This window comes from Crocodylus siamensis, chromosome 1, assembly GCF_052110815.1.
Source record: "Crocodylus siamensis isolate JL-2025a chromosome 1, ASM5211081v1, whole genome shotgun sequence".
Lineage (NCBI taxonomy): Eukaryota > Metazoa > Chordata > Crocodylia > Crocodylidae > Crocodylus > Crocodylus siamensis.
Window position 1 is genome coordinate 186,386,359 of NC_143395.1, and position 15,007 is coordinate 186,401,365.

Below are 15,007 nucleotides of genomic sequence, written 5' to 3' on the forward strand. Positions count from 1 at the left end.
GTAACTTTGAGTGGCTTCTAGACACCTGGTTTGTCTGCACATTAACACCTGAAACTAGTTTTAAGCACTCATTATATGGTTAAAGTTACACCACTCCAGGGCAGAATTATCTCTGATTTGTGTTGCCCAGCTCAAATAACACTTAGTGCACTCCAGGCTACACCTTAGTGTAAACACCCCAGCTATCCCCCACTTCTCCTGCTGCCTGGGTTGGACCCCCCCACACACACCCTCCCCAGCACCTCAGATCCCTGCTCACAGCCCCTCCCCCCCGCCATCCCCTTATTTACTTAACTGTCCATGCGATTTATCCTGGGAGAGCAGGCAGGGATGGGTTAACCTGCCTGCGCTGCCGCTGCTGCTCCTGTTCTCTGGGCCAGGCTCATCCTGGAGAAGAGGAGCAGCCTGGCAGTGGCAAGAGAGGGACAATCAGGTTAACCCTTCCCTGCCTGCTCGCCTGGGACAAACAGCAGGGGCAGCCACAAGTAAGCAGGTGCAAGCTACAGGGGAGGTGCAGGGGGGACCCCAAGGGATAGGGGGGAGCCCCTAGGATGGAGGGGAACCAGGGGAGCCCCAGGAGGCAGAGGGAAAGCTCAGAATCGGGGGGTAGGGGGAAGGGATTCTTACTTTTCAGTCCTCCAAACCCCTGGTAACCTGAACATGTGACTGCTCCCAACTCAAGCTAGCTCTAACACCAGTCAACATTTGTGTGACTCACAGTGTAACAAGCCCCACACATGACACTCTACCTTCTCGTCTATTTATTTGCATGAAATTAGAACTTTGAAAAGTCATACAATTTGTTTCTGTTTAAATGCATTTAACTATACCAAATGGATGTCTGGCCAAGTCATCCATTAGTATCATTATCATTATACAATATGTTTGTGCTGAAACTAATAAGGATAGTTGATCTCATCTTACAGTCACCTACTGATTTCAAGTAAGTGTCTTCAAGTACTGCAGAGAGAAGCAAAGAATAGGGAGGTCACACCTTCATATTATAGAGCAACTCTAGCCCATTTAAATCAGTGCTGGTTTTATTATTACATTCTGTAACACCTAAGAATCCCACTCAAGAGTGAAGAACTGACTGGCCTAGATATTGTGCAACCATACGAACAGCAGAATGCATAGATTCAGTTAAAAGGACAGACTGTGCTACCTTGGTTTATGCTGTATATTCCCTTACTTGAGTTGCAATGAGCCACTTAATGGGAATAAAGCTACCAAAATGGGGCCTTTTTTTGAGACAGGATGCAAAAATTCATAAAATAAATAACAGGAGGAAGGTAGAATGAAGGTTGCAATAAGAATGTGAGTTAATTTTGACCAACTAAGAGCACAATTATGTGGGTTTGAGTCATGGGCTGCATCCAGATGAGCAGGGGCATATGCTTGCAGTGGCACAAATAGTGGCATAAATTCTTTGTGTTGCAGCGCATTCCCCTGCATGTGTGCTTTGTTGTAGGCTGTGCTCAGATCCTCTCAGCTTCCAGCTGGGCTCCGTGTGCTACAAGAGGGGCCGGCTGGGCAACAGGGTGCCTCAGCACAGGGATAGCTAGTTGGCAGCCCCTGTGCTATGGCAACTTGACCCTCATTCAGCTCAGGACTGGCACATGGAGATGAGGGAGCAGGCAGCCTTGGGCTGGTACTCCCTTCTCTTCATGTTACCCAATGTGAGGGCTCCACAGTGGAGCCCCCAAGTTGAGCCACACAGAGTGGCTGTTGGGAGTGCAATATGTTTCAGCACAGGGTTTCCACATTTGTCCCAGTGCATGCTATTTTTGTGTCCTTTGCACCACTTTTTTCAGGAGCGGGGCATTGCCACAACTTAGTAGTCCCATGCATGGTTTAACATGCAATGCATGCAGTTTGTAGCACCACAAATCACACGTCTGGACGCCCATCAGTTTTAAAGATCAAATAGAACTAATACATTGTAAGAGATGTATCTAAAACATTCCAACCATTGTCTCTACCTAACAATTATCAGGTGACAATTTACTGCAGATGCCAGCACAGGAGTAGGTTTGGACGACAAACTTTAAGGAAGACATGAAAGTGCATGTCAGGGGAATTCTCAGAAATGCCTTTCCCCTTGAATTGATTTCCAAGTTGCAGCAACAACAAGGTGAATGTTACTTGTGCTTGTCAGTTCATTTAATTGCATATGTTACATAAAACCTTCACACTCCATATCCCTCCCAATTATTTATTTTTAGTTTATTGCATTAGACACATGCATATTAAACTTGCTGTGTGCAAAGGCTTTATTATTTAGGACATTTGAAAGTATCGCTTTCAGAATAACACATTTAAATTCTCAACGTGTTTCCTTCTCCCTGCCAATATTTCAGCTCTCATCATTTATTCATGAATAGTCACCCTGGTGTATGAGAATCAAGCCCTGGACTGAGAAGTCCACATGTTTATTCATCTTTGCGCTTATAAAAGATACATGACTTTTCTTTTTAATAAGTATTTTGCTAGTCTTAAAATAGTCATAAATTAGATGCACATTTATGTATTCAGTGTACACTGCAAGCTGCAGGTTACAAAGGAAAATGAATAGATTCAGGACTAGATTTTCAAAGTAGTTTAGGTACTAAGAAATGCAGAGAAGCATGGAGTGGGATTTTCAAAAACATCTCAGTGAGCTAAGCATCTAGCAGATGCTGTTATCATCTAACGATGACTGAATATCTTTGCAAATCTGATTCTCAATGGGAAAAAAAAGCAAAAGCAAAACCAAACAAAAATAATCCTAAAATGATGAAATGTTGCAACCAAGAATTGGAAGGAACTTAAGTCAGGATATGGGAAATAATGGTGCTCAATCGCAACACAAGGCCTGATCCTTAGATGTACTGAACAACTCAGGAATGTGTGAATAAGTAGTTTTAAACTGCTATTATGGTCCACTGACCACGGTGCTGGATGTGCACCCATATATTCAGCTTATGTCAGCCTCCAAAGGTCCCTAGAGACCAGGATAGTAACCACAGGCCACTGGCAGGAAGGGAAGTGCCATCTGTGCCCCTCTCCCCTCATCTCAATCCATTACACTGATGAACACCTTACACTGGTGGGGGGGTCCAGGCACAGGCATTGGGGGCTGCTTTGTTCAGGAATCCAGTGCTAAGTGATCTGACTGCAACTGAGCACCAGAAAAGTAATTTTCTCCTGTGTGAATGAATGTCTTTACCCATGGTACTGAAATTACACCTACAGAAACAGGAGCTTTATATTTTCTCATTCTGGGGGCTTTGCCTGCCTATAGCAAATTGTTGGCTTAATAAAACTTTTTGCAATGCACACTTTGATCACAGATTAAACACATAGGAAAAGCTTCCAGGAGCAATGCACCAGAGGGCATTTAAATAGCCTTCATGCAGTGAGCAAATACTTAGTATCTGCTTTTAAACCAAATTTCTCTGATCCTGATCTAAAGACTACTGATTCCCTCAGGAGAACTCCCAACAGAGCATCCCAGTGTGCCACAAGCTTTAGCGACTTTATTCCCAAATCACCTCTACAAAGTTGGGAAGTGCTATTATATTATGTACAGAGAGCTGAAGTATAGCAATGCTAAGGGCCACAACTGGAAAGGAATGCAGACATCCACCATTACAGCTATGCCCCTGGTTCCCATGTGATTTCATCGTCTTAAAGGCCTCTTGAGTAGCTGGGCCCACCAGACTTTGAGCAGGAAGTCTGTGGCAAAGCAGGGAATGCAAGGTAGGTATACCAATTCCAGTCTAGTCCCAATTCCTTAACCTCTGAACAATCCTCCTCATTCTTCAGGGGTCCCTGGATAGAAAAGGCCCTACATGCAAAAGAAGCTTCAAAGAATTCGTGAGCTTTGAAATTCACTGGCAGAATGCCCAGCAAACAGGCCAAGAGTATTCTAATCCTGGGCCCATTCTAGTTTTACATGAACCCAAGAATTCAATCTCCTGCTATGTTCAAGCAGAGTTTAGCAATTTTCTTTCAATATAAAGCAAATTTGCCAAGAGATGAGGGTTCATAAGGAAAGAACCAGTCATGAATTGAGATCCAAACTAGCAATTTTTTTAGGTTGAAAAAATAAGGGGACATTTTTTAAAAAGGTTGAGATATTTCACAGTGACCTTTTTGGAAAGCCATATTTCATTTTGAAAATTCCTAAGTGTTTTGTTTCAAGCTTTTCTAAATGCAGATTTTCAATTTCCATTTTTATGCCACATTTCTTGTTTCGAACTTTGCTTCAATTAAAATAAAAAGGTAAACAAAAGGGCTATATTATCTAAAAATGAAACATAACTTTTTTTTCCCCACAAAACAATCCAGCTACTGAACCAAAAAAAAGAATCTATCATTTGCCCATCTTTTATCAAAGTAACACTGTGTAAGCAAGAGAACATAAATTTAATGGATGGAAAAATCCAGCCCTCCACCTCTTGTTTCTCTAAGGGCCTGGTCCCCTTGTACTTACTTACCCTTTGAGCATAAATTCTTCATGCCTATTTTGAAGTCAGTGATTATATTTTTTGGCAATGGTAAATCCTGCTCATCTGTTTCTGAGTTCTTAGGCTACAAACAAAACTAAATTAAACCAGTGTGGAAAAAAATGTCTTTTACTCAGAAGAGCCAGAGTTTTACACAATTAACTAAAGATCTAATTTAGTTGTACTAAACTAACTAAAGATTATTTCACCTTGGGAAACAAATAGGAGATTTCAAAGCACAGAACATTTTTGCCCTCCTAAAAGGAATGAGCCCAGAAAAGGTCTATAATGAAAACAATTTCTTAACTCTTATCATTTCACTACCAAAGAACTATAACAGCTCCTTTCCTTAGAGATTAGCTGTAAAGCTGTTCCAGTATAGTTACTGCACCGTTCTTTGCCCAACACTTGAGGATACTAATATTAACAGTGAAGCAGCAAAGAGCCTTTCAGCTCTCTTGCAAGTGTGACTGCATCACTGTGAGAGACTAACATGGTAATCTTTGAAGCTCCAGTAATAACACAAGAAAAGGTGACTGCAGTCCAACTCTGCATATTTATTGCAGCCACACTTAAATGTCATGTCAGTGTACAACACAAGACTGGTTAATATTGAATGTTTACCCCCAAGCACTAGCAACTTAAGTATCCATTGACAGCATAACATCTGCTGCCTTAATTTCTTTGGGTGCTTCTACACGTGATGACAATTGCCCATTTTTGCAATGTTTGCTTTACACTTTACATGTATGGGGTTGGGGTTTTTTTGCTTTTTGCAATTTCAATGAGTCTATGTTGCAAACTAAACCACATCTCCATGTAGTTTCATTTGCAATATAACTAGTTGTAATGTTGCAGCCTTTAATCTGACAGCTCACCCCCTGGCTGCAGGAGAGGTGGGTTGAAGGTAGAAGCAGTGAGGGGCCTGATCCTATCTTTTTTTTCCCCAAGTCTGCCTGCAGCTGCAGGGTAAGCTGCCAGTGGGCGGTGGGCCCTGAGCTGCAGAGGCTGCTGGTCTTTCCATTTGCAGTGGCAGGGCCCCCGGGGCCCACTAGTAGCTCACTAGTAGCCTGCCTAGGCAGCCTTGGGGGGCCACTATTGCTGTGGAAGGAAGGACAGGGGCACCCTGCAGCTCAGGGGCCACTTACCCTGCCAGCAGCTCACCTCCACTCTGGCTGCAGGAGAGGTGGGCAGGCTCTGCAAAAAAAAGGATCGGGCCCTTCACTGCAACAGTGACAGAAGCCTCTAAACTAGAATAGTGGGTTTTTAACTGTCACAATCAAAAACCCACCATTTCAATTTAGGGGACTATACTCCCATCACATCTACAAGTACCTTTGGCCATTGCAGAAAAAAGAGCAAGAGATTACACTGCATGAAGTAGCTTTACTAGAGAAACTCAAAGTTGTGTTCCTCACTTTTTCTCTGAGTCTACTCCAAAACAGCAGAGGAAAACAAACAAAACTGAAGGTTAGTCAGGTTCAACCTCATTAAAATAGTCCCCTTCCTTGGACATTTAGTGTCATAAAAAAAACATTCTCACAAGGCCTTATAATAATAATAATAATTATTATTATTATTATTTGTTATGTCTACATAATCATAATATGAAATATTACATATTATATATTTCTGATAGAAGCCACGGTGTGCTTCTCACCAGAGAAGAAGGCACAGTCACTGTTCTAAAGAGCTGTCAATTGAAATTCAAACAGAAGCATCAAGCAGAGGTAGGAGGAAAGGTAACAATATAAAGTGGCAAAGATTGTGCATGGCTTGGGAACATTCTGTTCTGTATGCACCAAAACATTCTTCTTACTCTAAATAATGTACCAATAACTTTAATAAATAATTCCCAAGTCCTCCTCAGATTTGTCATTTAGGAGTTAAGTAATTTATTTGTAGACATGACAGAATGTATGAGTCTCAAGCAAGGATCTGAATGCAGATTCTGTAGTATTTAGGTAGACAAACTCCTGAAGCACATTCCAGGGACAATGGAAATAAGAGAAAGGCAGGTAAGGCAGAAACAGGGCATGAAAGGTGAAGCATGACAAGCAACTGATAAATCTCCTGAGATGGAGGTGAGGAAGCCAGTAAAGGGATTCAATACAACCATATCAGTTTTTTTAATACTGCAGTACTGCTATTGTACTAGACAGGGGTGGATCCAGGACTGGGCAAAGTGGGGTGAAGGAGCAGCCACCCATACTACAGGGGTGGCTGCACCCCACTCCCAGCCTCCTCCCGTCCACCCCTTGCACCCACCCGTTTGGGCAGACTGCACTCCGGGAGCATCTGGCAACTTTTTTTAAGTCCTCAAAGTACAGAAGAATCCCCTCCCCATCCACTCTGACATATCTACTCCTCCTCCCCACTTTCCCGCCTGCTTCTGCTGCTTTCCTGCACGCTTCAGAGCTGCTCCTGCCCATCCCAGACAGTCTACATGGAGGCTGAAATCATCTGGGAACAGTGTTGGCTTTCCCCTGCCTGCCCCTGCAAGACTGGGTGGAGTGGGAGAACTGACCATTCTGTCCATCCCTGCTACTGCCACTGGTCATGTCTACATGTGTATTTACATGCACCAAAACTTAATGCACCTTTGCTTAAGGTACTTTAAGGCAATTTAGGCATGAATCTACACATGGATGCACTAATGCATATTAAGTCGCATTAAATTTAGGCATAAATAGCTAAGTCAAAGTAATGCATGTGCAGATGTGCTAACGTGCATTAACATGGCTTGTGTCCATTGACACACATCACGTTAATGCACATTAGCGCATATGCATGTGTGCTAATGTGACTTAGCCATTTGCACCTAAATTTCATACTTGCTTTATGCAGGTATCAAATTTAGGCTCACATAGCCTTAAATCACCATTTTTAAGGCACAATAAGGGTGTGTACATGTAGACATGCACCATTAATGCACCTTCAAAATGGTAATTTTAGCCTAAAACTGCTTAAAAGAGGCACGTGTAGATGTGCCCACTGTTGCTGTTCCCAGCTGAGCCCATTCCCCACACTGTTCAAAAGAGGGGGTGCATCTGTACCGCTGCACTCCCTCTGGACCCACCCCAGGTACTTGACACAATCAAACTTAGGCCAAAAAAATGTGTTCCCTGCCCCAACAAGCTTATAATTTAGGTTGAGAGGCAGCAGGTGGCTACAGATTGGATAGCACAAGAAAACAATAAGATGCTACTATTGTGTACAACATAATCCACTACAACCACTGCAGTCTCAACTGCCAAATTGTTGACTGCAATAGGATGGTAGTCTGCACTGAAAAGCTTAAGTGTTTTACTGAATAGAGGCCTCAAAGCAAGAAGCAATGGGATAGGAATGGCAAGTAAGGAGGATAAAAGCAGTAGCATTTTTTATGGAAGGGTCCAAAGAGGACCAATAAGGATATCTACCCTAATATACTCAGGTCAGCACATCACACTTATGAGTAGGCTTGGTGTTAACTGGTAAACATCAATAAATGTCAATTTCACCTCACACTCGCAGACTGAGGAAAATATTTCCAACATTAATAATTGAAATGTATGGAAAGGAAATGTAAGAAAAATTATGTCTGATGGAGCATGTGACAACAGTTGGAACAAAACCATACTGACTGTAGTTTCAACTGCACCTCCCAGAAATCCCAGGGAACTAAAAACAAAGGAAGGGAAAGTGACAACATGGATGACAGAGCTATGAGGAAGTGGTGCTGGGACTGATGGCAGCCCTACCACTCAGCTGGCAGTAGCCCTGCACTGCTTATTTCGTGCAATTCTGAAAATTTAAATCAAAATAAATATTTACAAATAAACATTGATATTATACGTCAACATTATAAACAAAAAAAAAATCAAAATCTGCTAAGCCTACCTATGAGTATTTGGTAATATATTAGCTGTTGAATTTGGCAACTGAATTTGCTTTGAAAGTGACACATTTAGCTTCACTTATTAACCAATTAAACAGTCTAATAGCATATGTCATACAAGTAGATATATCCTGTTCTTTTTTTTCCTCAAGTAAGAGTGGTTAGAAACATGCCTACTGATTCCAGACTGTAAGATCCCTGGAGTTGCATGTACATACAATGCAGAGAATATATGAGGTGTTATTCTTATATAATACTAATGTTAAGCAACAACAGAGCTTCTATATAGTACCCCACTTTATTCTTTATTTTCTGTAATTCTATGGGCATCTAGACAGATATATACTTTCTTACTGCATGAATGCCTGTGGATCTTTTTATTTCAGCATAAATCTCAAAAGGTAAGCTATTCAAAAGTGGCAGTACACCTTTCCTTTCCCTTCATTAGCAAGTTTATGAAAAAAACTATTTGATGTGGTTCCTTGTGATTTCAGGAGATTGGACACAGTGACCCAGGAAGAATCCCCCAGTCTAGGCTGCTAATTAAATTTTAAATGGAGCTGTAGCCCTGCCTCAGAGGGAAACCTATTATACAAGAATCAAATATGACCCATGTTCTTATGCTTCAAATGCACTGAGATACAGCCAGAAGAGAAAAATCTGCTCACATAAAGTAAAGAGTCATAAAGCAGGTGTAATGCTAGTATGATTCCATAGAACAAACTAAGGCATATTGTGATATAACAAGTTAATTAAGATCATGATTGCACAAACTGAGAGTACAAATTGCAAACCATATCCCATGAGACAATAAAATATTTCTGTTTAGACTAGCTCATGTCATCCTGCCAGGATTAGTAGAACCTATTTGGTCACTTTTAGGCTGGCTCTACATCTAAACAAAACGATGGAAAACATTCAGTACCATCATTGTCTAGTGAGGGTCTGCTGAAGGATCAGGGTGACTGACTTTAAGATATTACTGCATTATTCAAATATCAGGTTTTTTAAAATTGTTAAATGATGTAACACACACAAACAGTCTTATCCCCCAAAAAGTAGGATTGTGAGGGATTAGTAACATTTTGGGAAAAACTGGCCAGCTATTCTTAAGGTGAAGGAACAACCACTATAGTACAACAACAGAGTATAAGTGGAGTTCATCACTTGCACATTGACATTTATTTCTTGTGCTGTGTATATTACTTTCATATTTATTTTCTAAAATATTAATAGATAGAAATGAAAAAGGATGAAAAAAAGCAAGATGCCGGACTGGCAATAGCCTGCCTTCATAGACACTGGGAACTTCTACACATACTATTAACATGTTGTAAGCTTAATGCACAGTAAAACACTGTACAGAAAGCTTTCCCAGGTGGGGCATCTTCACATGCACCTGTCAGAAGCACATTTGCTCCAGACAGGAGCAAATTTGCTCCTGAGAGAAATACAGTTCAGTGCAGGACCAGAGGGAGCTCCAGGCTCCTGCAGGTTTCAGTCTTGGGCTAGCAAGGAGCACTGGAGTCAGGCCCTGGTCTCTGGAGAGGTAAGGGAAGCTGTCCCACTTCCAGGGGAGCTGCCTCCAAGCCTCGTGCTCTAATCTGTGGATCAGAGCATGGGATTGGGAAAATGTCCCCTCTGCTGGGCTGCTGCTTCCCAGCCCCATTCCTTCATCTGCCAATCTGCCACTTGGGGCTAGAAAACAGCACCTGAGGGAGTGGGCATTTTCCCAGCCCCATGCTCCAATCTGCTGATCAGGGGGGCATGGGGCTGAGAAGCAGCTGACTGGGAACAGAGACAGTTTTCCTGTCCCCTGCTGTCTGGGCTGACCAGGAGCAATTTGCTCCCCAGCAGCAGTCTACATGTGAGCCACTGTGTACTATTTACTGTGCAGTTAATCTATTACTTGTATTCAAAGGTAGTAGGCAACCACATAGTAGACTAATCTATTGCACAGTAAATGCTCAGCCCGTGTAGACAGTGACACTTTACTGCACAATGGATCAGTATACCGCACAGTAAAGCATCTCATTTAGACACGCCCACTGTGAATATAATAGCATCCTCTGATCTATCTATACATATCACTATATGTATATTACATATAAATTATACATAATAATGTGTGCTTGTACATACATACATGGATATCATAAATACATTAAAAAGCAATAAAAATGCAGGATGTAGTACAAATTGACTGCAACAGAGCTCACACCAGGTCAGGATCAGGCCAACAGAGTTCTGTAATATTTATAATGTATACAGAAAGGACACACAGGAAATCCCTGGCAAGCTTTCCTGGATTACCTAAGCATGCTCCTAAATTTACAGACAAGAGTGAGATGGTGCCTACAATTCATTTACTATGGGCCAACATTTAAAGCTAAGGATCCCAGAAAGCTTTAGAGACTTTACCACCTACAACAGTAGATTTAATTATCATGTCACAAAACAGGGTAAACTGAATGTACTGTTCACGAGGAGGTGGTGGTACAGAGGGGGAGGAATTGGCAAAAAGAAGAACAGGAAATCGTTCAGGTGGAAAATCAGTAATTGCAGAGCTCCCACACAAAAGCGTCCAAGATGTATTGGAGAATTTCAGAGTTTTATTAGAAAAATACAGTGTACAATCAATACAACAGAGAGGAGTCACTCCGTACAGCACTGAGAGTAAGTGTTTTCATCCTGACTGGTCTACACTGAGGAGATGAAGGCAATATATTTCACTCTCTGCTCTTCCAGAACAAAGACATGTGGAACCCTACAGAACGACCCTCTCTCTCTTCCATTGTGTTCTGATCTCTTACCAGCTTTTCTAGCTTTCCTTTCCTCTACCTTGTGACCATTTTTTCCTTCTCTTCCACCTTGGCCCCTTCCCACCCACAGCAATTTATCTGAAGGGGAAAAAAAGCCTACAGCCCATTCCTACTACTCTCTGCCCAGCTTTCTTTAGCCACCAGTTCCTCTCCCTTCCGCATCTACCTCTGTGCTTCACCTCCGGCTTGTTCCCAGCAGTAGTGTAACTGGGAGTGTGGGGAAGGGGAAGCACCTGGGGCAGCTTTCCCAGGCACTGTCTTTTTGGCAGGGATGCAAAAATAGCTACTGCTATACCAGGTGTACATGTACAGACACATGGAAATTGTTCGAGATGAACAGAGAGAAAGAGAGATATGGAGACAATTCAGCAGTTCAGTGTAGAGAACTACATTGGGGTCAGATAGCAGGTGCCTAAATGGGATCCAGGTACAATTTAGACCCATAAGTGACAAAAAACAATCCAGCTAGACCAAGCTCCGGCACCTCTTTAGGCACCTTAATTTATTAGGTACCTTCATTTTGCCTTGAGAGATCCCTGCACCTGGACTTTTGGGCATATTCAGAAGTGATTTTGCTAGAACAGCTAATTACCTAATTTTTCCCTCAGCTTCACTGGGGGCACATCTACATGTGACACTACTGTGCCATAGCAACATGCTATAGTGACACAGCATCTGTGGGCATGTACATGTGTCTAGCAGTTACACTGCCATAGTGTATACTCCCCCTGTACAGCATGCCACTAAGGTGAAGTAGCTGCTAAAAATAATTGTGTGCCACGTGTATGGTGCAGCACGGGCTGTTACTGTGCCGTGATTCAGTACTTCCCAAAGGAAGTACTAAATCACAGAGCAGTAATAACATTACCATGGTGGCACATGTAGATGTGGTCATCAATCCAGGTCAGAGGTAGGGGGTCTTCTTAAGTCTTCAACCTATTAGGCACACACAGAGCATACAACTCACAAGGACTGTACCAAACACAGCAGACATCATACCATTGCTCCTGTTCTTTTCCCACCCTCTATCTTTTCCTGGATATAATCCACAGATCTGCTATTCACTTTCTCTTGGACCACCATGGAAATGTATATATTCTTGACATACCTCACAACATCTTCTTTGTTTCATACCTATCCTTCCAGGACTAGCTATACTCCTTAAAGCAAATCAAGTCATAATTTTCCATACACACTCTGACTTTCAGTTCATTCTGCTTGCTACACAGGAATCAAAGGTATTTTGCAGACTGGCCTGCTAATTTTCCTACAATACCTTCCCATTCCACCTCCAGAATTCTGCTCCTTATCCTGGTCCTTATCCCTTGATCCTAACTGTGTGTGCATTGGGTTTCTGTCACTCATTCCCACAAGACCTAATTTAAAGTCCTCCTCACTGGGTTTGACAGACAATGTCAGACATACTCTTGCATCTAGCATTTCCAACTGGCTCACCTCCCAATTCACGTCCCAGGGGATCTGGACATTGACCATGTAAGATCCAAAGTGCTTAACCCCATTGATTTGGATCACATGCCTGGGTTAAGACACCTGGTTTCTTCAATGCCTAAGTGAAGAAGCCTACAAGAACTACACTGCAATGCAAGATGTCATGGTCAGAATTTGTAGGTAGTCTTGGGTAATTCCATCAATAACTGGGATAGACTGATATAATCCTACCATGTTTGGCAGTGCTTATAGCTGTTTTGTGGAATTTGGGCATGCATCAAATCAGTGCAAGTTGCATAAGATTTATGATGTCCCAATGACCAGATGCTTTAATAGAAATATTACCTTGTTAACACCATCTGCCATTGCTTGCAAAGTTAGTTCTCTGGGTCCATCCACAGTCTTCCCATTATCAGTTGGACCCCAGCTGGCACTATATATATCTATGACTTGAGGCATGTGACTGATGGAGGAAGCCTCAATAATGTCTGTCATAAATGGCTGGTCCAGCATTCGGATACCTGTGGGTTTAATCAAAACAAATATGGATTACAGATCACCAAAGACAAAGCAAAACCTCAATAACTGATTAATACTTGCAGTTTTAGGCATTTCCAGTCTACTTATGGTTTCAATTCTACAATAATTTTGGACTAAAACTTCACATTCTGGTAAGCGTTTGTATAGCACAATAGAACTGTTTCAATATAAAACAGCATTGGGCTAACACATAAAGGAGCACTTTATTACATATTCTGAACTTTGTAAGTACACATCTCCTTTCATGGAAAATTTGAATACACTATTAGAGCAATTATGCTACATAAAACCCTGTAAATAAATCATTGCACTTGTTTTATTGATGTGGGAGCTGAAAGACAGGGAGGCTGTGTAATTTTACCAAGGTCATGTAGAGAGTTGTTTGAAAAAATAGAAGACTAAAATAAAAGCTACCAAGCAAACTACAAATCTTAATAACTCACAACTAATACATTTCATTTGTTTCCCAGCGTGTCTGTTTCTCTCGCTGTTGTCTTCCATGATAAATAATCAGAAAGAAGGAAAATGACAAATGACTTATCTGGGACTAATGATATACAGTATACTGGTAGGCATGTAAAATAGAGAGGCATGCCTGTTGTTTGGGAAAACATTCCCTTCAAAATATAATACAATATACATGACATTAAAATATTAACAGTAAACAGTCAATATATACTGATTTAATTTGGTCTCTGAACTCCAGCCCTGAGCCAGTCAAAAAGGGTGACATTTAGAGCAGTGCCAGCATTCTGTGGGTAAACACTTCATTATGCCCAAAACGTAGGTCAGCTTTGCTGACAGCCAGGACTTTTAAGGTGAAGATTCCAGAGATCAGAGTTTCAAAGGATGATTTTCAAGCAAACTGACTCCATTTATTACTCAGAGCTGAAATGTCAATTTTTGCAGGGTAAAGATGTGCTGAAATTGAAACCATGGGTTTGAACCTTGTAAAATCTGGAGAATTTAGAGACCAGTTCCTAATCCAAACACAAAGAAATGTGGCAAGCCTCCAAATTAGGATATGAATTACGCAGCTCAGACCAAATACTATTTTAAAAAGAAAACAGTAGGATTGGGTGTCTCAGATTTTCAAATTCAAGCTAGGAAGTCAGAGTGAGACTTGGGGAATGAGACGTTCCTGCACAAGGTAAAAAATGTAAAGGACAAATGTCTCTGAACTGAAAGTGCTGAATCTCCCTGACACTGGCACTAGACCCTTCAGGCAGAGCCAGAACTCTGAACTGGGCCATCACATTTTACCTTAGTTCAGAAAAGTGGGATTAAAGGGGAAATTATTAGGGGATAGATTCTGAGCTGGTTTCTTTCAAGGCCACTTTACATCATGTGAGTATGTGGCTCAGAGACATGTTATAAACAGACAGAGTTTGTTTGATGGATTCAGGCACTGGCCAGGTGGTGGTGCTATAGGCCTCAGTAATAAACCTTTGCTTTTCTCAGTCCAGAGGGAATGAAATGCTGTTTCCATTCAAATAAATTTACTTCGACAGAGAAATTTCTTAGGAAATGCGCAAGCATGATCCCTCGCTTCAAGTACTTTCTAAATAACTGACTGGCATAATACATATGAGCCTGAACCAAAATCCCATATCTGAATACCTGCAAATCCAATTGTTCCAGATATGGAACCAGATTTTGTAAATCATGCAGACCGCTGATCTGTGTGTACTAGTAATGAACCATGGTGACTTGCATTAAGTTTCTCAGGCAACTATGTTTTTGGATGTTATATCTCATGGATTGTAGAAACTGAAAAGTTGCTTTCAATCCATTCTTCCCTTCATATTTTCTAGGGAAGATGCATC

General features: G+C 41.6%; 1 protein-coding gene across 1 annotated transcript in view; it reads right to left on the reverse strand.

Annotated features, from left to right (window-relative positions):
- Nucleotides 1-15,007, reverse strand: part of PCSK2 (proprotein convertase subtilisin/kexin type 2) — a 186,380-nt gene that overhangs the window by 38,975 nt on the left and 132,398 nt on the right. The window contains exon 8 of the mRNA XM_090051083.1: nucleotides 12,987-13,162. Within this exon, the coding sequence (XP_089907209.1) occupies nucleotides 12,987-13,162 (176 nt within the window). The remainder of the gene's footprint in view (nucleotides 1-12,986; nucleotides 13,163-15,007) is intronic.